At 43.2% G+C, this 25,919-nt stretch overlaps 2 protein-coding genes across 3 annotated transcripts in view; one reads left to right on the forward strand and one right to left on the reverse strand.

The window, feature by feature from the left end:
* The window catches only part of Rsrc1 (arginine and serine rich coiled-coil 1), a 290,122-nt gene extending 278,644 nt beyond the window's left edge, over positions 1–11,478 (reverse strand). The window contains exons 1-3 of one of the 2 annotated variants that reach the window (XM_048424583.3): positions 11,355–11,478; positions 1,013–1,208; positions 456–581 (exon numbers count right to left, since the gene is read on the reverse strand). In XM_048424583.3, coding sequence (XP_048280540.1) covers positions 456–581; positions 1,013–1,206 — 320 coding nt within the window. In that variant the 5' untranslated portion in view covers positions 1,207–1,208; positions 11,355–11,478. Of the gene's footprint in view, positions 1–455; positions 582–1,012; positions 1,209–11,330 lie in introns of both variants that reach the window. The other variant, XM_048424582.3, reaches the window with a different exon arrangement.
* A 3,997-nt stretch (positions 11,479–15,475) lies between these two features.
* On the forward strand, positions 15,476–25,503 carry Shox2 (SHOX homeobox 2). Its single transcript, XM_048424700.3, has 5 exons — positions 15,476–15,990; positions 18,789–18,997; positions 21,412–21,469; positions 21,801–21,889; positions 23,329–25,503. The coding sequence occupies exons 1-5, from the start codon at positions 15,645–15,647 to the stop codon at positions 23,620–23,622; spliced, it is 996 nt and encodes a 331-aa protein (XP_048280657.1). The 5' UTR covers positions 15,476–15,644; the 3' UTR covers positions 23,623–25,503.
* Positions 25,504–25,919: the final 416 nt, after the last annotated feature.

Genomic DNA, 25,919 nt, shown 5'->3' on the forward strand with positions numbered 1-25,919 from the left:
ACAGCATTATCAGATTATGGCTCCTAACAAGATAACCTCATTTAACCCTCGTTACTTCTATAAAAGCCTTACCTACAAACAGAAACACCAGGGACATAAGCCTTAACAAATTTTGGAAAGAACCTTTGGAAAGGTTCAGTCTGTAGCACAGCATGTTAGTTCTAAACCTAGAGAGTCTGCAATCCCTGGTCTTTCCTCTTCAGAATCTTCCACCATCAATCAGCGAATGAGAAGCCACAACCAGAAACAAACACAAGATACCTGAGTGAGCTTTCACCGAACCATCAGGTTCCAATAAAGCCATCAGATAATGACACCTGCAGGAGCAGTCTCCAAGAGAACAGAAGGATTGCCATCTGAAATAGTCAGATTGTAGAACCCAGGCAAAAAACAAAGGACCGCTACTGTGAGTCACTGATCTGGAAAGGGCCTGCTACCCAGCAGCATGTACATACCTTCTTGTTCTGCTTTTGGAGCGAGACCTCTGAACTCTATAGGATTTCCCTCGACCCCGGGAGCGACTTCCACTTCGTTTTCTTCGGGAGCCATACGAAGAGCCGCTGCTTGACCTGTGCCTGCGTCTGGAAGACACCATAAGCATCACCGCAGGGCACAGCTTTGGTTGTGAGCACTAAGAGGGAATCTAAAATTGTCCCACTTTTGTTGTTTCGCCCTTTCCTCAAAGAAGACAGAAGACAAAAAACATTATTGATCTCCAACACCCAGAAGGATGATTCAGACAGACTGGGTACAATTTAAGATATTGTGGGTCATATCATCAGATAATACAAGAACTATACCAACTTCTATCTGCTTGCTTACATACACAGGATATAGATACTTGGCCTGATTAGAAAAAAAATGAAAAGAAAACCTCTGGGTTGGGATTTGCCCTAAGTACCAACTACTAAAAGAAAATTATTTTAGCCAACAAAATTAAACACACAAAATAACATGACTTCTTAAGATCATTACTGTCTCTACCACGTAAACAGAAATCATGAGCACTAACCTTCTCTCATAAGAGTGTGAGCGAGGCTGCCGGTCCCTAGAGCAGGACCTGGACTCGGACCTGGGCCTCCTCCCGCCCTTCCTGCGGCTGTAGGTCCTGCTGTCTGAAGAGCTGCTGGAAGAGGGGCGCCTGCGGTGTTTCTTTTTCCTCTTGCTTCTGCTTTCTTCCTCGGTGTCTGATGACCGGCGCCCCATTTCTACAAGCGGACAATAAAAAATCCTGACTTAGTAACACAACAAATGAAATTCAAGACACAACTTTTTAAACTTAAATAAAAATAGTAACTATGCTCCTCAAACTGGCTGTGAACTTCTGGATCCAGCTGATTTTCCTGCCATGCCAGAGTTGCTGGAACTACCAGAACAGACCCACATACCCAGCTACATTTTAAAGTTTTTTAAAGTAAAACATGGTTGTCTTTTTTCCTAACTGTGTGAAATAGCTTTAACACAATTTTGTAGAATAATAATGAACTTTTTATACATCCTGAACAACTTGAATTTGCACCAACTTTTTTGAATGTCTTTTGACTATCAATCTTAATGAAAGTTCATTATATCAATTTTTTGACACTTTAAGTTGTCCTTATCATTAAGAGCATGACGTTTTGCTTAGTCGTCCATTTTAAACTCCCTAAAGATGAAAGGCACTTTAGAGTCATACTTTCCAAGTTGAGTTCTAACTATTTAAAGGGTTTTTTTGGTTGAGATTTTACTTAGTTTTATTTTATGTGTATGAGTGTCTGCCTGAATATATGTCTGTTTACCACATGAAGGCAGTGTCCGTGGAGTCCAAAGATGGTATTAGATTCCTTGAGACTGGCTTGTGAGTTATATGTGGGTGCTGGAAATTGAACCCGGGTCCTCTGAGCCATCTCCACAGGCCCTGAGTTCTAGATATTTCAAAGGGAAGACCTCATCAGTCATTATGGAAGTATGAGATGAAACAATGCACTATTATCATTTATTTCACTTCTGAAACTGAGGAAAGAAACGCTAACTCAAGTACCAAAGTTGATGGTTACTGGGAAGTCAGCCAGCTCTTTACACACAGATAGCTTGGTATGAGTCTTTCAGAAATCATTCAGCAATTGAATTTTAAAAGTAAAAAGAATGTTCATGCTTTTTTGACAGTACAATCCTACTTCTAGAAATATATCTGAAATTTTTATTAAAAGAAAGATAAATGCATGGGCTTGGCATGTAGCTTAGCTAGAAAACTGCTGGTCTAATAAGCAGTAGGCAGCAGGCTCTCCAGCCTGCATAACCTCTGAGTGTCAGGGATGTCTAGAATGCCAGCACTTGGGAGGTGGGGAAGAGAATCAGAAGGTCCTCCTTGGCGAAACAGAGACAAAGAGAGAAGGTAGCTAGCCTGGGGGACACAATTCTGTCTCAAAAAAAAAAAAAAAAAAGAAGAAAAGAAAAATTCATGAACATTTTATTACAGCATCATTATATTGTATCTATGGAGGAGCTATAAGAAAACACATACATAGAAATAAAAATTAAAATGAACATGTAGAGAGAAAACAAGAAAAAAATAAAAAGAAAATAGTTTCTTATAAGGATTTCCAAAATGCAAAAATGGTTCAGAAGCATCCCCTAAAAGAAAAGAGCAGCTCTTTCAGGCCAAAGCACAAGCAGACATAATAGCATAAAGAATGCGGCTACAGAATTCACCACCACCTGACCAGATACCAGAGAACTACCCAACTCTAAACCCAGTCTTCAGCCAGCATCACAACAACCAAAGGTGCCCCCTCATCTGCAGAGCAGGCATTGCATGATGGAAAATGCATGGTGGGTGGGGCAGCTCCAAAATAACCACGACCACAGCCCAGGATCTAGATTTTGCTCCTTTGGGGTTTGCTTGTTTGTTAGACAGGGTCTTACTAGGTCACCGCAGGTGGCCTGCAACTCTCACAGACTTCCACTTGCCTCTGCCTCCAAGTGCTGGGATTAAAGGTAGGTGAGCATCACTAGCAGCTTCAACTTCGTCATCGCTACTCTGATCTGAAAGATGAATTCCTAGTTCCACTTCCTCAGAAGGTAACTAATAGCATTGAAATAATTAAATACATTGTTTCAAAATATGAAACATAACCTTCCTTTTCTGAAGACTTTCTACATAGTTATGGTCATAGTTGTATATTTAGTATACAAAAGAGAAAAAAAAAAGGATGCCAGATCCTGATACTCAGGAATTAGTCAATCAGAACCTTGAATTACTATAAAGGCAGCCTTGAGAGTCTCATGTGCAATACTTACTTGATAAAATAATTACTAGTTACCTTACAATAGCATTAAAAAGTAGGATTCATCCTATGAAATAATTAGATCAAATGTCATATTTTACTTTAGTAATTACTTCTAACAAGCTAAATATCATGACTATAAATAAAATAATGTGTTAAAATACTGTTTTGTTTTGAGAATTATCAAATGATTCATGAACTCTGAGTCAATTTCAGTATAAACGTTCTGCTAGGGCTAATTCAAAACTTTAAATAATTTATCTAGAACCAGAATTAAATATTTGTAAATATAATTTCTTAAAATTCTTTTTTATTATTGGTGTAATATATATGTGTATATATATATGTGTGTGTGTATATATATATATATATATATATATATGAAAGATATGTGTGGCCAAGGATGCACCTTAGTGTAATGTGGAAGTCAGAGGACGACTTTTGGGAAGTCGATTTTCTCCTTTAGCATGAACTATGAGGATCAGACACAAGTCATCAGGCTTCCACAGCAAGCACGCAATTCATGCAAACATTGAGAAGCCTTGGGTTTCAAACGTTGAGTAAATCACTAATATCCTTTAGCCAGTTTCCAAACTGAATAAAATCTGCCCTGAATAAAAGTTCAGCATGATTCTTTCTGCTTAAAAATTTTTATAAAATTATATATATTCATAAAATGTACACATATACATGTCCAAAGTACATAGCTACATATTTTCATACACGTATGTATATATCAAACTGTAGATCTACATATATACTACATCTACATTAGATATCCCTATATGTGTATATATTTTTAAGTATATAAAATATATACCCAATTCAAGGGTGATAATAGTTTTTTGCTTCTTGGCTTTTTCTTCCTTTTTTCTCTGTTACTTTCACCCTAAGAACGGACAGACTGACATGTGTAGTAGCACACATTTTGGAAACCAGCAATCAGGAGGCAGAGACAGGCAGGTCTCTGTGAGGTCAAGACCAACCTGGTCTGCATAATAAGTTTCAGATCATCAGACCACCCAGGGTTGCACAGTGCAACCATGTGCCAAAAAACAAAACCATACAACTTTTCTTTTCCTCCAACAAGTATTTAAATTAAAATGACTTCTTGTTAGGTCTTGAATACTCTCATTTAGAAAATACTGAATCGCCAGGATTTTATATTCTTATTTAAAAAATACTGAAGTGTCAAGCATACCTGTAATCCCAGCATATGGGAGATGGGGCAGGAGGATTTCCACAAGTAGGAGGCCAGCCAGGTCAAAAGTAAACAAATATATAAATCTGGAGCATAACTAAAAGAAAGTTCACAAGGATGAAGAAACTAGAAGACACCTAGATGATGGTGGTGCACGCCTTTAATCCCAGCACTCTGGAGGCAGAGGCGTGTGGATCTCTGAGTTCCAGGGCTACCCAGAGAAATTATCTTGGGAAAGGAGGGGGAGACAGAGACAAACAGAGACTAGAAGACAACAGGGAAAACAGACAAGATAAATCAACCAAGTTTGAGGAAATAAAAAAGTGATTAGGGTTTAGAACTACAAAAACTGAATACTAAGCAACTTGCAGAAAATTCCAACAAGAAAAAAGCCAACTCATGCAACCTAAATCAGAATGAATCAGGAGTGTGAAACACACCACACAGGCGCAAATGAGGTATAAAGCCAGAAAAAGGAACTGACTGAATTTATGTACAAAAAATACTCTCAGGTTCCCTCCCCTCATGCCATCTGGCCAGGTGATTAGTCTTCTCCAACCCCAGCAGGACATAAAGTGTATTGGATAGGAGGACGAAATCTAAAAGATGAGATTTTTTTGTTTTTAAGTAGGGGAGACATAGGGATATCAAACTAAAAGTTAAAGGGGTTAAGTGAAAATTCCGAAGTCAAGTGTACATCCTTGGACAGAAATAAGATCTCTATAAAACCCACAGAATCAACTAACCTGGGCTCACAGGAACTGACTGTGACTGAACCAACAACCAGGGAGCTTGCATGGGGAGTGACCTAGTCTGCTACATATGTGTGAAGTTGTATAGCTTGATCTTCTTGTGGGACTTCTAACAGTGGGAACAGGGACTGTCTCTGATTCTTTTACAGGTTTTTGGGACCATATACCTTATACTGGGTTGCCTTGCACACCCTTAACAAGGGGAGGTGCTTAGTCTTAATGCAACTTGATATGCCATGTTTTGTTCATTTCCATGGGAGGCCTGCCTTTTTCTGAAGAGAAAATGAGAAGATTGGAGGCGGAACAGAGGGAAGATGGTGGGGAAAGAGTGGAAACTGCAGTCAGTATGTAAAAATAAATAAATTTTTAAAACAAAAAATTAACAACAACAAAAAGACTTCTATAAAAACTGAACTGTACCCAATGGACAATACATCTAAAGGTCCCTGAACAAAATGGCAGGTTCCCATCCAAGGACCCTGTAACACAGCCCACAACTGATGAGCTCAAATAGAAAGAGAGTGAACCTTTTCTATAGAGTCTTTTTCTGTTAACTTTTTAGTAGATACACAACAAGACAGTCCACTAGGTGTGGAAAGCGTCTGTCCTAAGCCTGGGCAAGGCGGCTCAGCACCGCTGCAGCAGCTCCCTGGTGCTGTGAGGCCCTGGATGCAGCACCCAGCAACACAGAACAAAAGTAAATAATAAGCGCAACACAGAAAACAGAAACAAAGCAACTCATAGCAAAGTGGGAGCATACGGAGAAAAGCAACAACAGAAACTTCAAGAACAAAACCTCATTAATATCTTCAGGTGGGTAATGAAAGGCGTCCCAGCAAGCAATGAGAAAATGCTCCAAGGAGAAAGCTTGGTCTAAATAAATGACAGACGAGATAAGGTTGGAAAAGGTCAAACACTTGTAGAAGGTGAAAAGAAAATGAGAAAACATGAAAAAATTGAAAACCTTAAAATAAAAGTAAAGACATCTATCCAGAAAATCCAATATTTAACTGATAAAGATGCCATTACAAAAGAATAGAAAAAGAAATGAGGAAAAACACATCAAAGAATTATTGAAGAGAAATTAAAAAGCATGAATTTCCCCCAAGTGCTTGGAACGGTGAGATTCTATTAAAAAATAAACATATACTAGGGATAACTTAGAAAAGAATCAGACAGAGGAAATGTTGCCTAGTATACAGAAGGCCCTTTTGAACTCAAACAAAGAAAAATAATAATTAATTATCAGGCATCAAGAATAAAAAGAAGATCCCAGACAATTCAAAAGAGTCACAACATAAAATAAAGGAAAGCATAATAAAATATGCAGACTTTTCAGATGGCAACACAAGAACAAAGGAAATTCACCATCAAATTTCCAAAAAACTAATTCCAATCTCAAATCTCTTTCCATCTATCTTACCAAATCAGTGGTCTGGTGAGATTACAAAAAGACATTTTTAGAAATTTAAGTCATTAAAACTAGATGTCATGTTCACCCTTCTTCAGGAAGTTTCCAAACAGCGTGCTTCACCAGAAGGAAAACAAGACACAACAAACTTCAAAATGTGAGCGGTCTATCACTGAAGATGGAATAGTCTCAGGATCAATGGGCCCGATACAGGAAGTCCTAGACTAGAGTGCCAACAACTCCCAAAAGAGAGCCCAAGGACCCTTCAAGTCAGGATATTCAAAAGGTAAAATTATTTTCATTATAATATACAAACATTATCTCTCTCAATGTTGTGAGTTTTCGCAAGAATCAAAGCAGAAGCAAACTATAATAGGCTCCCTGCATTCTTCCCTGGTCCTTCCCCACTTTACGCCCCACTAGAGTCTCAGTGAAGAGTGTTGTTAATAGGGCCAAAAACACTGCTCAGTGGTAAGTACTTGTCTACTTCATACAAGACCCAAGGTTCAATCCCCAGCCCAGCAACAGCATATACCACACTCCCCAAAAATACATTTAATAAGTCATTAAATGTATTAAATTTCAGTATACATAATTTCTATCATATAATGAAGGATGCTGGTTGTCCTAAAAAGAAATGTGCAACTGAACTGTAAGTTGAACTAGCTGCTTTTATTATAAAACATGATTTTTATTGCAAAATTGCCAACAGATGATCACTCAGCCTTGGTTATTTGGCAGCCTTTTTCTCAGACTGAATGAAAATGAACTTTTACCTCAAGGAAATTAACAATACCTGTCACCAATCATAAATGTCTGCTCTTAACTAAAAGATTTGAATTTTGGATCATTTGCATCTGCCTAGTTCTCAGACTGTTTCTTTTCTAAGATCAATGGCAATATTAATACACATGAAAGTTATACAGTAAAGGGTGCCAACATTTGAAAGATATATCTAATTCAGTAAACCAGTATTTTCCAATTGTCAAGGCATAATGTCACAAAAATCATCCTTAGATTCATTCAAGTGCAAAACAAAAAGATTTTAATTCAATAAAGATTAATAATACAAAAAAGTTCAGTGATATGGTTTCAAATACCACATTAAAACCAACCTTCAGGAAATTTAAAAACATTTTAACTTCTCAGTAAGTTGAATGAAGAAATAAATATAATACAGTTGTCTTCAAGCAAGCCAGACATCAGATACTTGCAAAACTAGAAAATAATCCTGCTTTCTCAAGGTTTGTTTTTGAAAATATAACTATTTTTCATATTAAATTTTGTTACCATGTTTATTATTTTAAGCTAATTTATATGAAGCTTACAACTTTGTTTAGAAGTAAGGTAAATGTTTATAGAAAACACAAATAAAAGTTAAGGAGTATCCTCAACAATTTGTAAGAGTATGAAAGGTTCTTAAGCCTAAAAATTTGAGAAGCACTGTCTTAAATTTTCTGCATGCATTTCCATTCTCTATTCCTTCTTGCTTAATTAATTCCCTAGTAAAGCATAAAGATGAAGAAAAAGAAAAAACAAAAAACAAAGATGGGCAACCAGTTGGCCATATATCTTTTGGTAACCAAAAATCAAAACATAGCAAGTGGGTATAAATTTTTCTTTATTCTAATGACAAATGATGTCACACATGAATAGAAAAATCAGAGGGAGACTACAAAAAGGTTTTCTCTATAACTGGCAGGTACGCAGTTCCCAACACACCACTCTATGTCCTTAGCAAAGGTGAGGGTTAATTTTCATGGTCAACCTTACAGAATCTGGAATCACCATGGAAACACTTTTGGGTGTGTGTAACAGGGTGTTTCCGGAAAGGTTTAGGGAGGAACCAGAACTGGGGCTAGTATCCTGAGGATAAAATGGAGAAGTGCGTTAAGCGTGTGTACTCCTTAGGGACTGTAGACACAATGTGCTCAGGCTGCTGCTGCCATGACTTCCCCACGACAGGCTGTACCTGCAAACCGTGCAGCAGAGCATGCCCTCTCCTCTGTGATGTGCTTCTGTCGGGCGTTTGTCAAGACAAGGAGAAAAGTAATGTTGCATGTAACTGAACAGTCTCGCTCATTCTAGCCATGCCATCGCCTTATACTGCGCCCCTGTAGAAAGGAAGAGTTTCTACACTTGACTCTATTGGCGAGGTGAACGCATGGAAACGGTCCTATCATTCGGCAGCGACGAACTGAGCATAATTTTTCAGCAAACTCCGCAAAGTAGCAAAGCTCCATACAGCAAGCTCTTGGTTTTCTCCTCTTCTCTAGTTCTTCCTGGTTTCAGCTCCCTGGACTCAATTACTCTTTCTATAGAAGTGAAGCCATGACAGGTAATGACCACAAGACAACAATTTAAAATGTTTTATTGTAAAGTTCAAGTGGCTGATTGAAAATATAAAGTCAAGATGTGACCATTTAATAATAGAGAACTTTAAGGCACATGTCCTTAATAAGGATAAAGAAGCAGTTATTTTGTTTCAGAAAGCAGGCAATTTGTTTAAAAGAACAAAGGTTCGCGGAGGACATGACAATTTCTAAGTCCTCTGCCATAGTATTTCATTAAAAATAAAAATACAATCTTTGATCCCGGGTACATGCCCCTTCCTCAGTAAAAGGTAGAAACAGTAAAATGGGTGAACACATGCTTACAATCTCATCACTTGGTCAGTAGAGGCAAGATACGTTTTAGACTACATAGCAAGTTCAAGGTCAACCTGGGCTGCTGGACACACTGGAAAAAAACAGAACAGCAAGTAAAAATGGAGTGGACACTATTTAACATACTATGTAATCCAAAAAAAAGCAGAGAACCACACAAAGCAAAGGAATTAAAAGAACAGAGATAAACTTCAGACATAACAAAGCAAAATTCAAAAGAAAGAATTCGGTCAAAACACCCGCTAGGACCGACACACATAAGAACTCAGAGGCTGCGGCATCATGCACAGGGCCTGCACAAATCCTGCAGTGCTGCACAGGGTCCAGCTCCAGCCAAGAAGCTATCTCCAACTGACAACTGCTCCGAAGGAAAACTTAGCTCTCCAGGGGGGTCTCACTGGGCATACAAACCAGCGAAAGGCAGGCCCCATGTCCACTGATGACCAACACAAAATAAGCACAAAGGTCTTCTTGGAGATTTTGTCTCATACTGCTTTGTTTAGGCAATTTTTTAACCATACTGGTCTTTTGCTTATATATTATGGTTTCCAATTTTGAATTTTTATGGGGTTTGTATGTGTCTCTGTGTGTATATGTATTTCTCATGTTCTTGGCTTTTTTTTCTTTTTTTCTCGTTTATTCATTCTGTATCATTCTCATTTGTCTCTTTATTTGCCTGTTTTCTTAGAGAGAGAAAAAGAAGGCATGGAGTTGGGTGGGGAGGATCTGGGAGGTGAGGGGAAACTGTGATCAGAATATATTGTATGAAAACAACTTTATTTTCAATACAAAAATGACATACTCCTATTGCAATACCAACAACATCAAAATTCCGGAGATTAGCGTCTCTTTTTAAACTAACAAATCATAGGATTCCCTCCTGTGGTCTGAAAGTGCAACCAGAAAAAGAGAGTTATCAATGCCCTACCACAACCTGATGATGAGCAATTCTGTCCCAATGCTGAATATGTCAAGTCTGGGTCAGCAAGGCCAATCAACAGACATGCGCCAGCTGCCTTTGTCTTTTTCCCACTTCAGACATTCTTAGCCCTCTTATTGAACATACAGTAATAAAGTGTTACCACCTAGCAAGAAATCGCCTTTGTCTGCAGAGAAAGTGAATATTCATAAACTCTAACTAGAGGGGGCTCTCAAAGGAGACCTCGTTTTCCCACAAGGTTGAACCTGTCACATCCGCTCCACTCCTTAAAACCTGAAAACTCCACATAGCTCCTTCACTGGGAGCTTTTACATGCAAGTTCAAAGATGACAATTCGAATCCCTTCATAAGCCAACAGATGATACGTGAATGCTTTTAACAGCCTACTTCTTCGTGGGAACAGAGCTCGGCTACTGGCGAGTATAGATTTTGTTTCAATAGCATTTAAAAATACAACTCAGAAATTACATGACTCATAACCTAAAATCTAGGACAGGTAACACACATTTTCACTGCTCAGAAAAGTAGAGTTCAAGGGTGGTCATCTGGTCACATGACCAAAAGTCCTGACGTCAAAAGAAATTTACAGAACGCTTAAAGTGATGTATTTCACGACAGGAAGATCTGTTTGACCTTGTGCCATCTCTCAGGTCAACTAGGGTTAGACAGGTCGGAGGGTGGGGACCGAGTGCTCATTAGATTTAGCCTCCCCCTCGCTTCAACTACCTGGAGGAGGTGAGAGTGAACCGGGATAGGACCCTGGGAAACCCCAGAACGGCGGGCGATCGAGACCCAGGACCGGAGGAATGGGAACCAACTCTCAACACCACCTCCAGCCCGTAAGCCGAGCCCGAAGCCCGCGGCCTCTCGCCACCCGCGACCGCCCACTCCCGCGGCCCGCGTGCCCGGGACCAGCAAGCGTGCCCGGGACCAGGTGCGAGGCGCATGCGCGCACGGTTCCACTCCGCACGCCGCGGGCCCCGGCCCGGCCTCGGCCACTGACTGCGCCAGGCCCCACGCCGCCTCACGCCGAGCGGGGCCTCCGGGCGCCTCCTTCGCGGGAGCCGCCCCCAAGCTCTGGACGCCGGCATCACCTGGGTCGACCTTCGGGCTCGCACCTCCGGGCGCGGGGACCTGGAACCCCCTCTTCTAACCGCGGCGCCACCGGCGTCCTCAGAACTTGCTTCAGTTTAAGCTCAGCGCCTTCCTGGTTCCAGCGCCAGGCAGCGTCAGCCGAGCTGCCGAGTGCGTCGATGCAGGCCGCTAGGCCACCAGGAATGCCGAGCGAGTGGATTGTCATGCCGCCAATTTTTTGTTTAATGTTTGTTTCGCGTGTTTGCATAATTGGATTTTCTTGTTCCCAAAAAGCAATAAAGGTGGGGACTATGGGATGTTACTGCCTTAGTAATCGTCGCTATCGTCACAGATAATCAGTAAACATCTACATCGTGGGAAGTTATGTTTAAGACATTCGCGCGGAGCAAAATTGGTTAGTTCCTGTTAAGCGACGTCGAAATTCGCCCAACAATAATAAATCATGGAATGTGTCTGCATAGAGTCGTGCATGATTAAATTGTAATGATTTATTTGCAAAAATACATTAAAAGTCGGTGGGGAAGGGGGGGTCTACCGTGAAGGTGAAGGCATTCACGGATGGACGCAAATTAGTTCTAATATTAAAGTAACCGTTGGATAGAGGGAAGAAATCTGCCCGATGCGAGAAGTTTCTTCTAGAACAGAAATCAACTATGTACATTTATCAAAAGCTTCAGTGACCGAAATTAAAGTCATGAAACATTTCCTGTAGTCCATAGCATATTTTCCTTGTGTGAAAATTGTTTTTCACTATTTAGTATAAGGAAGCAAAGCTAAGGAAATACATAAAATATCAGCCTGAGTTCCTGCCGACCTTTAACTAGATACCAAGGTACAGATTTCCACAGACATTTGAGATGCAAATCACCTCCAATATAGATCTATTCCTGGAAAATAGCTGTACCTTAACTAACCAGTTTTGAGGGACCATTTTAAAATGTAACTGCAACACTACATGCTTTATATATATATATATATATATATATATATATATATATATATATATAAATAATTCAAGAGCTGGGAGAACTCTTGGGGTCCAGATTTTTTTGTTGTTTTCTTTTGTTTATATCGGTGCATATGCTGTCAGCTGAGTTTTAACCTCCATATTTTTTTCTTTTCAAAACTGGTTTTTGAAATGTCTTATCTCGGGAAAATATTTGCTCTTTAGTGAAACAAAATTAATAGTGCTTATTAATATGATTTCAAAACTTTGGACTTCTTAAAACTGAAACTTCCTAACAGAGGAACTATTAGGGATGTGGAAGGGAAGGGGGCAGGAGGGTATAAGAGGCTAATAGAAGAGGTTTATTGTATCATATATGGAAAATTCAAGAATGAAACCTATCTGTACAATTACACACTAATAAAATTTTAAATTAAATGTCTTTTATGCAAATAGGGCTCCATAGCCAGACTCTGGAGATTTATCATTGCTTCATCTACCATCCCTATAGTTAAAATGAGTCCAGAAGATGAAATAAAGAAGAAATCTGTTGGATCAAATTACACAACAGTTTTGTCTGAGCCTTCTCTGGTTACCTTTAAAGTGGTCCTCTTTTCTTCCAGCTCAGAAGATGGCATAAGAGTTTGGGTTGAAGTCATGTGTTTAAAGGGATAAAGAAGTATCTAGAGGGTCACCTAATGCCTTATCAAGCTTTTAGCAGCAGTTATTTGGGAGGTGTTTGTGAATATACATTTCATGATTCAGCTTGAGGGCTACTGGAACAGCATACTAAATTAGCAGATCCCGTTACTGATCATCCTGCTATATAAGCTTTTTAAAAACAGTTTCACAAAAGACTGAAATTGTGTGATTATTCTACTCTCTTATTAGAATTACAGTGTTACAGATAGTAGACCAACGTTCACTGTGGCATTGTTCCTAAATTCCTATAACTTAGAAAGTGTAGTTTTTGAGTTTTGTGGAATAATAAAACCAAGTGCTCGTGGACTTCATCGGTGTTAGTGCTGTTGATAGTATAAAGGGAAGCGTTTGTCCTAAAAGCAGAAAAGGAAATGTCTTCAGAAGGAAAGATAACGCCAGAGACAAAGTACAGCAGCATTTCTAATCAGCTTTATTTTTATCTCCCTTAAATGTGCAGTGTGGTCTGCGGCGTATTTAGTATTACAGGAAGTTATATAAAGTCTTCAATCCACACTTACTTGAGAAACCGTTTATGTGCCCTCTTTACAAATGTTTCAGGTTGTTTGGATGGGACTTCTCGAATTATTTGCTAAGTTTGCTGTTCTAACCAGTAAGCAGAAGACATACATATTAATGGTCTGAACTGCTTTCATTTTTACGGAGTACTAGATCCAAGATAATGAAAACGTTATCTTTTAACATCCGAAAAACCTCATTAATATTTTAGGGCTTAAGTGCCCCCCCAAACCCGCACTTAAAGAGGTATATTTGTTTACACATTCAAGTAAATATAACTTTTCATATGTAAATAGTCCTTTGTACGCATAAACAAGTATTTGCATAGCTAAAAATCTCACAGAAAGCCCTGTCTGCAGGACACAGGCGTGTTCCCCCTATATAACAAATAATTTCCATAAAATGAGTCAAAAATATAATTTTTAAGTTATGAATCAGAGAGAAAGAGAGCTGTTTCCCCCCCCCCCTCAGAAGAGTAAGTCTTTTTCCACGGTCCACGGTAAATAAAAATTAGCCGAGCGACAATTAACGTCGGTAATTTTTTCCGCAGAACTGAAAAAGTGATAATCCTTTGTTTTTCAAATTAGGAAATGCTTCCCAGGGTGCTAAACAATTAAGGACATGGTGCAGGGAGTTGTAAAGAAAAAGAATAAGAATCTTGAGACCTCAGAGAGGAAACGAAATGAAACTGCGCCTGACCCGGCTCTAAGAAAACACCTTAAAAGCGGATCTGGCAGGGGAGCAACTGTTCAGGAAACAAGTTAAATAGACCAACCCCTTGTAGCGGGAAATGTCTTCATGGGAGTCAGCTTTGACTCCGAGGAGCGAGTAATAGGGTGAATTACAGGGACCGGCACTCGGTAGGCTGGCTGCCGGTCAGAAAGATCCTAAAAAGAAGGTATAGGAGTCCAAGGAGCTGTAGCGAAGCCCTGCTCACAGCAGGCACGTGAAGCCAGGATGCCCAGTTGTGCAGCTGCAGCGGCCTCAAGGAAGAAGGGGTGTGGAACCGGAATGCTGGAGTGATTGCTGGGCCTTTTAATCGGAGAGCGGAGCGCCCGATGCCGGGCCGGAGACCAGGGGTCATCAGTGTAGGGTCGAGCAGTTGGGGTGCCCACCCCGGAGAGAGGCTGTAAGGTTGGATACTCTCTGAAGATACCCACCGACTCGGATTGCAGTGCACTTGTCCGTTTTCTCTTGGCCCCGCCTCCGAGAAGTCTATCCAGATCCCCAGTGTTTTACTAAGTCGTGACACCAACGCAAAATCCACGCTTAATTAAATTAATTAGGGATTCTTGTCAATCCTGGATTAATGGCCAAGAGCACCGCGGCAGAGGCTATCAGAAAACCCAACCGCCAGGACCTGCCTCCTCTCCCCGCCCCCTCTGGTCCCCTGCTTGCCCTCCCACTCCAACCCGGTGGACTCCTGCCTGGATCCTCCATCCTCAATATTCGCATTCATATTCATATTCTCTCTCTCTCTCTCTCTCTCTCTCTCTCTCTCTCTCTCTCTCTCTCTCTCTCCCTCTCCCTCTCTCCCTCTCTCTCCCTTTTTCTTCTCTCTCTCTCTCTCTCTCTCTCTCTCTCTCTCTCTCTCTCTCTCTCTCTCTCTCTCTCTCTTCCTCACTCCCTCTCCTCCCCACCCCAGGTAGTGGCGCTCCTGCTACCCGCGAAGGGGTTCACTCAGAGTTGCGAGGGGAGGTAATTTACTCAGAACAAGGGGCCGCCTTTAGGAAGTATAAATAGTGAGACTTCAAGAGCTGCGTCGCTATCAGATCTGAACTCTCCGCAGGAAGAATTGTCAAAGATCTTAACATTGAACACGCGCGCTCCGGCAGGGAAGCATCAGTTCCCATTTCCCTCTGGCGGCCCCCGCCCCTTCCCTCCTCCCCCCTGTCCCCCCTCTCCCCTCCTCCGCTTCGTCCTCCTCCTCCTCCTCCTCCTCCTCCTCTTACTTCTTTTTCTCCTTCTACTTCTCTTCTTTCTTCTCCTCTTTTTCTTCTTCTTCCTCCTCCTCCCTCTCCTCCCCCACCCCCTGCCCCATTGATGTGTTATTATTGGGGGGGTTGGAGCAGTAAAAAAAGAAGGAGGAAAAAAAGAGCGGGGCTCGGCAGGGAGAGCTTGAGCGCGAGGCTGACCGGCAGCGGCCGCGATGGAAGAACTTACAGCGTTCGTCTCCAAGTCTTTTGACCAGAAAGTGAAGGAGAAGAAAGAGGCCATCACGTACCGGGAGGTGCTGGAGAGCGGGCCGCTGCGTGGGGCCAAGGAACCGGGCTGCATCGAGCCGGGCCGTGACGACCGCAGCAGCCCGGCAGTCCGGGCGGCCGGCGGAGGCGGCGGCGCGGGAGGAGGCGGAGGCGGAGGCGGAGGAGGCGGAGGAGGTGCTGGAGGAGGAGGAGCAGGCGGAGGAGCTGGAGGAGGGCGCTCTCCCGTCCGGGAGCTGGACATGGGAGCCGCGGAGCGGAGCAGGGAGCCGGGCAGCCCGCGGCTGACGGATGGTAATGGCCTGCCCCCGGTCGCGGTTCCCCTTCCCGCTTTCCCCTGTCCTGCAGGCGAGAGAGGACCCGGGGCCCAACCGGGAGGAGGGCGGCAGAGCAGAGGGCCCTGGACCACAGCTTTAGAAGCGACAGGAATAGTGAAGGGGTAGGAGGCCAGACTGCTCAGTCGTGGGTGGGGTCCTCGCGTGTGGGAGGACTTGGGGTTGTGCGCATCCTTCGCTGTTGCTCCGGTTGCACCGAAAAGCATTTTTTCGCGAGCGGGAGGATGGGGCCCGCGCTGCGGGACAAGGAAGTTTGCGTGGCCCTCTGAGAGAGGGGGTGCGGCAAGGAGCTCACCAGGAGGCCAGTTGTGAAGAGCGTGTAGTCCCGAGTTTGCCCGAACCCCTTTCCTAGGCCTAGAGGAGAGGGGGGGTGGGAGAGAAAGAGAAGAACCACAGTAGGTTGCCCCTTCTTTAGAGCTGCCACCAAAACCCCTATAACTCTGCAAAGCCCCCTAAATCTTTGAATCTTGGGAACCAAACCTCGCATTCTCGTTGAACTGTTGAGGTAGAAGGCAGCCAGAGGTCCAGGCCAAGCTGAATTTCTGTCAGTGGAGTCTGTGGGGTGTACTAGGGGTGGGGGTGGGGGTGCACTATAGACAGAATTTCTTTACTGCCTAGAATCCTGCAGTACTTTAGGAGTGTGTGTGTGTGTGTGTGTGTGTGTGTGTGTGTGTGTGTGTGTGTGTTGGTGAGGGTATCTTTTGGAGCCTGCAGTGCTAGAAAACGGCTTTATCAAACGGCAAAGCGTCTATCAATTCGAAGTTAAAAATTAATTTAGCACTCAGTACTGCAGTAACTGGTGTGCTGCCATATTTTTCCAATTAAGGAAATATGTGGCATGCGTAGAATCACAAATTTAAGCAAGCAATTAGCTTGTTTATAACACGGTCTGTTCCTGTTTAGGCCATTAAGTGGAAAGTCGGGGGCGAAAGAGACATTATATTAAGTCTATTAATCAACTTGAAATTTGGACTTGTTTCCCTTTGAAGCCCCTAAACTTTGAGGGGTATCTGCTCTGTGGGTGACAACAGACAAAAGCCTTCCTCTTCTCATCTGAGGAATATGTGTTCCTGTTTAAATTTTACTACTACGATGTTAGCATGTTAGCGAGAGTATTTTCCTATTGAATTGACCCCCTATTGTTTGCTGTGACCTTATCTACTTCCTTCCTGAAGGAAGGACAAACGTCCACAAACTGAGCAGCAGAAATACAGGCAACAAATAAGATTACGGTAAAGAAAGCCAGACTGGGGCGCGATGTGGCGGTTCATCTTCTTCCAGTTCCGGGACCATGTCCTCCTTAATTTAGAAAGTGACAGGATAGCTATAAAAGGGCCGAGAGTAACCCCTCAGGGTTCGCAGCTCAGGGACGTGGGTTAGATAGCCCACCAACCACAAGGTCTGAAGCCTGGATGATTCCTGGGGTTGTTGACTTCCAAGCTCAGGGCAAGTGTTAATTTCTTTGTAGCTTGGCTCTTTCCAGACGTGATTTTTCTTTTTCCTTGTTGTTCCGGATCCTGGGTTGGGAGGAATCGCAAACAGACTCTACTATCTAAACTTAGCTTTGACACTGGACACCAGACTCCAAATCAGGCACAGAGGATGAAGGTTAGGCGGACCTTATATTGATATGGGCCTGACTTTGGCACTCCGCATCGGTGCCCTTTGGCATACAAGCATATCATCCCTCCTATGACTCCGTTTGCTCAAACTGACAGAGCTCCTATCTTTTACGTGGAAGGAAAAGGTCGCAAAGTAGCAATGGATGTGTGCAAAAAATTGCATATTTTATTAAACATCCAAGCTGCTGGATGCATGAAAAGGTTTTAACAGCCAATAGAAGCCGAGGAATGTTCTTGAACCTGTTGATCTCAGTGGGTTTAAGCCTTTAGGGTCCAGCTTTGGTTTCCACCGGGGAGGGAGAAGGAGAGGACAGATGTACAGGGTGGGTTTTGCTGACCACCAGAGTCAGTCTGGTTTGCCGCCTGTACCCTTCTGGCCCAGCGTGGGCGGCCAGTCCTTCAGGCCGCCAACATGGCGGGGTTGCCTGTGCCAATTCGACCCGGGTCTGGCAGGGAGTACAGGGACAGTCTAGCTGCCGATGGAAGCATCCCTAAGGGTCTGGTCCGAGTCCTTGTGCGCGCGGGGACGTGGCTTTCTGCGCCTCGCAGTCCCAGTGTCTCGTTTTCCCGCTGCGACCTTTCAGCCAGCCCAGTTGTTCCTAAATTAGACCAGCAAGTTTGCGGGAGGCAAAGGGCCAGAGGCAGCAGAAGCTGGCGGGACAGTGGAACAGCCCTCTGGGGATGGCTGGTTTGCGAGGCCATTGCGTGGCCTTGCCGCGCCCTTTAACCAAGACCGCGCTCTGCGAGAGGCCGGCGCAACGCTTTTGATTTCCGTGAGTGCATGGGGCAGTGAGTGCCAGAGGGTCAGGAATGCGTTTGTTGTTGGCAGAAGAAGGGAAGGGTGTACGTAGGGATAGATTGAGCTGAGACTACTTGCGTTGGGTGGCTACAAGCCCACCCTGTCCCCAGGCAGCCGTAGAGACGTGACTTTGCGGGTCTCTCACCGAGTCTTCATGGGGATCCCCACTCCAGGTGTTAGGAGTCTCTAGCCTTCCTTTGGACAAATCTGGTAACCGGCTTGTCTTATTGTTTTTGTCCGTGTGTGTGTGTGTGTGTGTGTGTGTGTGTGTGTGTGTGTGTGTGTGTTGGTGCCTGCTCCGACGCACGTGTGGTCCTTCCGTGGTGCCCTCTCCAGTGTCCCCCGAACTGAAGGATCGCAAAGACGATGCGAAAGGGATGGAGGACGAAGGCCAGACCAAAATCAAGCAGAGGCGAAGTCGAACGAATTTTACCCTGGAACAACTCAACGAGCTGGAGCGGCTTTTCGATGAGACCCACTATCCAGACGCGTTCATGCGCGAGGAACTGAGCCAGCGACTGGGGCTGTCTGAGGCCCGAGTACAGGTACCCCACTGCGAGCAGACGGAGGCTGGGCTCTGAAAGCTAGAGCCCCGCACCTAGGGTTTGCAGGCAGCTTAGGGGAAACACGTAGGCTGCTGGTGCAGGTGTCTGGTGTGAGATGAGAAAGTGGAGGGGGGAGGCGGGGGGGGGGAGGAGAAGGATATCTTTGCTAGATTTCTTAGTTTCTAAAATGGATTTTGATCCCGTAAGCCCCTTTCACCCCTAAGCCAACACATGTTCGCCGAAGAAGAAAGCTGCGCTGGGCTTGCTCCCAGAGTTTCTATTAACCACACCCCCCTCGCCTCGTGCTGTCTTTAATGTGGTTTAATCCTAATGGGCCTACTTTTATAAGCCTTAAAAAAAAATCCCACAGAAAACGTTTTATCTCTGAAGCCTTGAAAGTTACAACGAGTATTTTGCTCTCTGGAGTTGGGTTTCGTTGAGGGTCTTGGGTTTGCCAAACGGATATACCAATTAGGTTTATAGATGTACGGACTATAAAGAAAATTAGCATCTGTTAAGTGCAAAAATTTACAGTGTCTGTTAGCGGGTCGATCTCTAACCGGGTGTGAAACAGAGTACACCGAATGTATTTGGCCACCCTTTGTTCCTTCACTTTACCAACACTAAGAACCTAAACCTATGAAAACTTCATTTTTAAAGCAACGTACACATCTTATTATTGATATTTACAAAACCTAACCTTCAGAAAATGCTCATATAACGTGAAGTCAGAATTGCACCTTTTTCCATTATTGGTTGTTTAGGTGAATGTAAAACCAAAAAGTGAGGTTAAGGATAATCTAAAGGTGGAATTACAAACACACGTACATATCCTTCCAGCTTTATGGGGAACAAATTTAAACGTTTCAGATTGTATTTCCGCTCAAATAATAAAATTGGGGGAAAATGATGGTCATTATTTGTTTGAACACATGGAGCAGTTTTAGCCTAGAACATCTGCAGCTGTTACAAAGTATCGCTGTAACAGATACTCCCTGGGTCTCTAGGCAGCGAGACCACCATCTGTAAGGAACTATGCGCAATTCTTATGGGGCTTCCCCGCATCTTGTAATAGGATCAGGGGGAAAAAAACAGAGCAGTAACGTGGACACAGGAAAAATAATAATAGGCCTCCTTGGTCATCACGACGTCAATCCTGAAGCCTTCCTTTTTAAGCCTGTTCTGCTTTGCAGCCTGCGCTGAGCTCTCTAGAGACTCCGCAACCCCTTAAAACCGTGATAATTATTGCAGCCCTGAGTAATAGTATCTCCATTCCAACTCTTCTAGGGGGAAAAAGAGTCAAGAAGCCTCAGGCCATGTGAGTCACACAAAGGGTGCCACCCTGGCATGAAATCCACCCTTCTATTATACTCAATATCAGGAGAATTTTTGAAGATTTATATTGACAGTGGCACTTGGTTTCAAAAACTTACCAGAAAAGGCTCTGAAGCAATATTTTCCTCTTATGGCTTTTTAAAAAACATTAATTTGTGAATTGATCAATATTCTGTGTTATTGGAACTGGAGTATTAAAAAGCAAGCCTTATTTGAATTTTTTTAAAAAAAATTTAAAAATCACATTGACTTGAAAAGTTGGGAAGTTATTTAAGAACACCATGTCCAGTATCCAGGGATTACTTGGTTCATACCCCACCTCCCCTGTCTGTGGCACACTTGTGTTTTTCTTTTAATGAACTTTATTACTGCTCTTTTTTTCCCCCTCATACTTTCATTTAAGTTAGAGGAGCTATTTTCTGGAATCTTTCCTACTGTCCTAACTGCAGGCAGTGGCTTTTTCTATAGAAGCAAATTAGATTATCATGATAATGGCACAATTATTCTGCCACTGTGTTACACTCTGCGCACAGAAGGACAGGGAAATTCTAAACTTCTTTGTAGTAAGGCTTATATGACACTAATTACCTCCCCTCCCCTGCATATCCCTCCCCCCACCAAAATAAGAGTCATTATTTGCTGTACTGTTTGGGTTTTTCTTCGAGATGAAACTAATTAATATTACAGGCTATTACTGAGTCCATTCTTCTTGGGTCTTAACTGGGTAAACATTTAAACCCATTATCACATGGTGTCAGGTACCAGGGAGTGTTTTAGGCCCCTGGGACTCTGTAATGTGGAAAGATGAAACCGGAACTAATAGTAATTTATCAAGGAACAATTTATCTTACAAGGAGTCTAGGAAGTCTTTCTATTTTATACTTTATCTACATTTCTCGTTTTGGAAATTGGGGCTGTTTTGTATGACTTAAAACTTGCTCCCAAGATTGACCTAAACACTACTTCTTTTTCATTGCACAACTATAATTTAAGACGTGAAGATGTTTTGAATCATTGAGTTTTATGTGTTTTTTCTTCTCTCTCTCTCTCTCTCTCTCTCTCTCTCTCTCAACTTGTAGGTCTGGTTTCAAAATCGAAGAGCTAAGTGTAGAAAACAGGAGAATCAGCTCCATAAAGGTATATCTTATCGTGCATTTTATTAGTAAGTAAAAGTGGGGCGTGGAGGGGTATCGCACTAACAAAGACAAAAACATCTTAGGGATACCGATAGGACTTGACTTAAGCGAAATTTCTGAACACTTAATGGAAGTCCTACTGCTTCGAGACCCGCTGCAACTTATTTCATTCATAGCAGCAATTTAGAAGAAAAAAAAATGACAGCCCATTCCCACTAGAATCGGTTCTATCTTGCTATATCACTTGGCACCTTGGGGATTTTGACAAGAAATGTTGGCCTCACCTCTTCTGTTTCATTTCCCTTGTTGTTGTTGTTGTTTTTTTTTTATAGGTGTCCTTATAGGGGCCGCTAGCCAGTTTGAAGCTTGTAGAGTTGCACCTTACGTCAACGTAGGCGCTTTAAGGATGCCATTCCAGCAGGCAAGTACGACCTAGCTTCAAGCTGTTTTTAAATGTAAAAAGGCCTGGATGTTCGTTTGAACTGTTGAACAGACCCTGTCTCTGAGCCTCAATATCCATTCAGTTGAAGAACCCATTTCAAGACTATATAATGGTCCCACTCTCCTTTAAAAACCTATACAGTGTCATGGCCTCGAATACTCAGCGCTCTCTGTTTTCATGGGGACCCCCCCGAAGGAGCCTGAAGGCAGTAACCTGTCCTTTAAAAAATGCATTTAAGATTACACTTGGGGAGTAGAAGGAGCAACCTTTGATGAGGATTTCATCAAATCAAATACAGAGGCCGCTCCAAAGGTGTTTTGAAAGCAATCCTCAAAATATTCTTGCTAGGTGTCTTCTACTCCCAGTCACATTCAGGGTCTCTGGCAGAAGACAAATAAACACAGCTATTCCCAATTCAGATTTATCTTCAAAAAACTGTCCTCTCTGATAGAGAGGGAAAACTTGGTCTTCCAGGGCTGGCTGCCCTACCTCAGCTATCCCTTTCCCTTTCTGAGCCATTAAAAAAAAAAAAAAGTTGACCTTTAGAACAACTTTTTTAAAGGAAAGCCTGCAGCAATGATTTAGTCCAGGGAAATCCCAGTGTTCTGAACTCCCCACTCTCGAAGCCCGAGGGCAAAATGCTTTTCTTGCCACTCTCTGACCTTCCCCATCTTCAGCAGGCATCCCTGCTCACCAAGGCTGTAATGCCAGAGATGAGTTCTCCATCACCAGTAACCTGGGCTGGGAGACTCCAGGTGATACCCACCTATGGAGAATTAGAATTAGAGAGAGCTGAGTTTCTACACCTCACTAGAAGACGCTTGGACCCTGATGGGAAGCCATTTGAAATGAGGAGAGTTGTGGGACAGGTAGAACTTACTAAGACACTGGCCCTACTCAGAAGGTAGAGATCTTCAGGTCAGTCGAATCAGCCTGGACAAGACCTGCTGACTTAGGATCAGCATTGAAACAGGATCCTCAGGAAAAGTTGAGACCTGCAGATGCAAGACCGTCCCTAAGTGGCAAGAAAAAGTTATGTACTTTATTTTAGTAGTGTGCCCAAAGGTGTTTGTGACAGAGACAGGAGGAGGGTAACAGTCCTTAAACCCAACCTTTTCAAGATATCGCTAAGTTGAGGTGGTGTTGCATGGGTACCATATCAAGGTCCAATCAGCCATCAAGTCCCCGAAGGGGCCACAACATTCCTGCAGACAGGGATGAGGAACCCAAACAAACATGTTCTTAATGACCTGGGGGTAGTGATGGGGTGCCCCAGATTTAGCAAAAACCAAAACCTATAATACCCTTCTCCAAACGGATGTTTAGCAAAATGTAGCTTCCCTGTCGCGCACCCCAATTCTCCCCATAGCCAAGTTGGACGCCGTTAATGTTCTGTTTCTATTCTGTTGTTACCCTAGGATAGTCATTGCAACGTGACGCCCTTGTCCTTTCAGGTTCAGGCGCAGCTGCAGCTGGACAGCGCCGTGGCGCACGCGCACCACCACCTGCATCCGCACCTGGCCGCGCACGCGCCTTACATGATGTTCCCGGCACCGCCCTTCGGACTGCCGCTGGCCACGCTGGCCGCGGACTCGGCCTCCGCCGCCTCGGTAGTGGCTGCTGCCGCCGCCGCCAAGACCACCAGCAAGAACTCCAGCATCGCAGATCTCAGACTAAAAGCTAAAAAGCACGCGGCCGCCCTGGGCCTGTGACGCCGACGCCGGCGCCACGGTCGCTGGAGCCTCCCGAGCGGCGCGACCCCGCACGCCCTCCCGCGATCGGCTGCTTCTCCCGCACCCGCTTCGGACCGCCTAGGCCCGCCCCTTCCCCGCTGACTGCCTCCGGTTTCTTTCTGCACCCTGGATTCCCAGGGCCGGACTCTGCGTTGGACCCGGGATCCCACGAGGGCCACCAGCCCAGGGGCTCTTGGGACTAAAATTCGGCTTTGTAGGAGCGGGTTTGGATAAGTCTGGTTAGAGACTGGACAAAGGAGTGTGGGAACAGTGAGAAGTGGATAGCGGCAAGACTGCGGCGGTGGACTCCTACATTGAAATAAAATCATGCTAACAACAAACGAGCAAAAACAAAAAGAATAGAGAACAAACTAGAGAGAAAAGGAGAAAGGGAGCTTGTTTCTTATTGCTATTTGGCTGGAATTAGAAAGAGAACGACGAAGCAAAACAAGTCTAAAAATTATTTTGTACATAAAAATACGGAAAAATAACCTGGATGAATCTTGAGAGAAAGGGGGGAGGGGTTTACCAACTAAAATGTATGTTTTTTTTTAATGGTCCAAGAAAGCAAAACAGAAGGAAGAGGTATACTTATTTAAAAAAAAAAATTAACATGAAAAAAAATGCGCAGCTGGGAAGTTCACAGGTTTTGAAGCTGACCTTTTTCTGCGAAGTTCACTTTAATATGAGACATTTGATAAGAGAGGCGGGCCTCCTTTTACGTTGAATCAGATGCTTTGAGTTTAAAAACACCATGTATGGAAGAGCAAGAAGAGGGAAGACGGGGTGAAAACGAGGAGGAAAAAAATAAGGACATTAATACAAAAAAAAAAAAGTGATGCCACAGACAATGATTCCTCTGAAAAATTATTATGGCAGAACTGTCCAGACTGCTGACAGTAAATTCTGGTTTGCATGTTACTTGTATTCCACTGATGGTGTCCCCTCCCCTCCCACACTCAATGTGCACTCTCTACACCTTCGTTCTCAGTGTGGAAAGCGTCTGGATGTGGATCCACATCTAATTTGTCGGGCCTTTAATCCCAAGGGGCAAAGGGAAAAAGTCGGAAGGGAGTCACACACACTCTTGAGTCTTCCAAGAAGAGAGAGGCGGTTAGCAAAATACAGGGAAAAGAAAAAGAGCAAAGGAAGCCATGAAGGTATACAGCCGTGCATCGTGATAGACGTGTCGTCGGTTCCCTCCCTTTTAGTGAATTCCCCTTGCTGGTTTCTTGAAGTCCTGTTTGAGGATAATGCTTTATTTCCCCCCTCTCTATCCTGTCAAATTCACCTTAAACGACACCCAGCTAGGTACAGACACTAGGTTTGTGTATAATATGTTGATAAACACGAACAAAGTTTATTTTGGCTATAATGTGTGAACTAATGGTTGACTTTCAACATTTGCATTTTATCTCACAAAGGTGTATTCATTCAAGTAATCTTTTTATTTGTTTCAATTCATGTAGCTATTTAAACAGGGACACCTTGGACTAAGCAACCTGTAGTCCAAATTCTCTAGCAAGCCTGCTTAGGGCTTTTCCCCCCTTTTAATTTACAAGAAAGAGGAAAAGCTCTTCTTACTGAACTTCGGTATGCGTTTGAGCTTTGTAACTATTTGTTCTCCATGAAAACAAAATTATTTATATTTGCCATATTTTTTCTAGTGTATTAAGTTATTTTAAACAAAAGATGCTGTTATGACGTGTTGTCAATACAAAATGTTTCGGCTCCACTTCTGTTAAACCATTTAAATAAGTGCCAAGTTATTAACCGAAGACACTTTGCGATCAATTGAATGAAAATAGTATTGTTTCATTTGATGGGGTTCGCGTCATCTTTGTTCTTGTTACTATTAAAATATCCGGGATACTCTTCCTTCTTCCTTTTTGATGATATACTCATATTTACACACACACACACACACACACACACACACACACACACGTTAAGAAGCGCTTCCCTCTGCTCTTAGGTGAGGTAATCAGGGTACCCTGAGAAGGGTGGCCCTGTGGATCCCTAGCCCTTAGAGCAACCCCTTTCGCCTCACATTAAATACCTACTATGGAGACCAGCTCATGCTAAATCAACAAAAAAGAACAGATTAGAAAAACAACAATAACAGAATCCTCCGCCCAAGACGTTTCTTTCTCCTTCTTCACCTTGCTAGACTTTCACCCTTAAAGTTTGTTTGGGTCATTTGGGGAGATAGAAAAGAGGAATCACGCAACTGCCCCTGCGTTTGTTATATATGGCATTATCAACAATCGATCCCC

Source organism: Myodes glareolus, chromosome 20 (genome assembly GCF_982192425.1).
Source record: "Myodes glareolus chromosome 20, mMyoGla1.1, whole genome shotgun sequence".
Lineage (NCBI taxonomy): Eukaryota > Metazoa > Chordata > Mammalia > Rodentia > Cricetidae > Myodes > Myodes glareolus.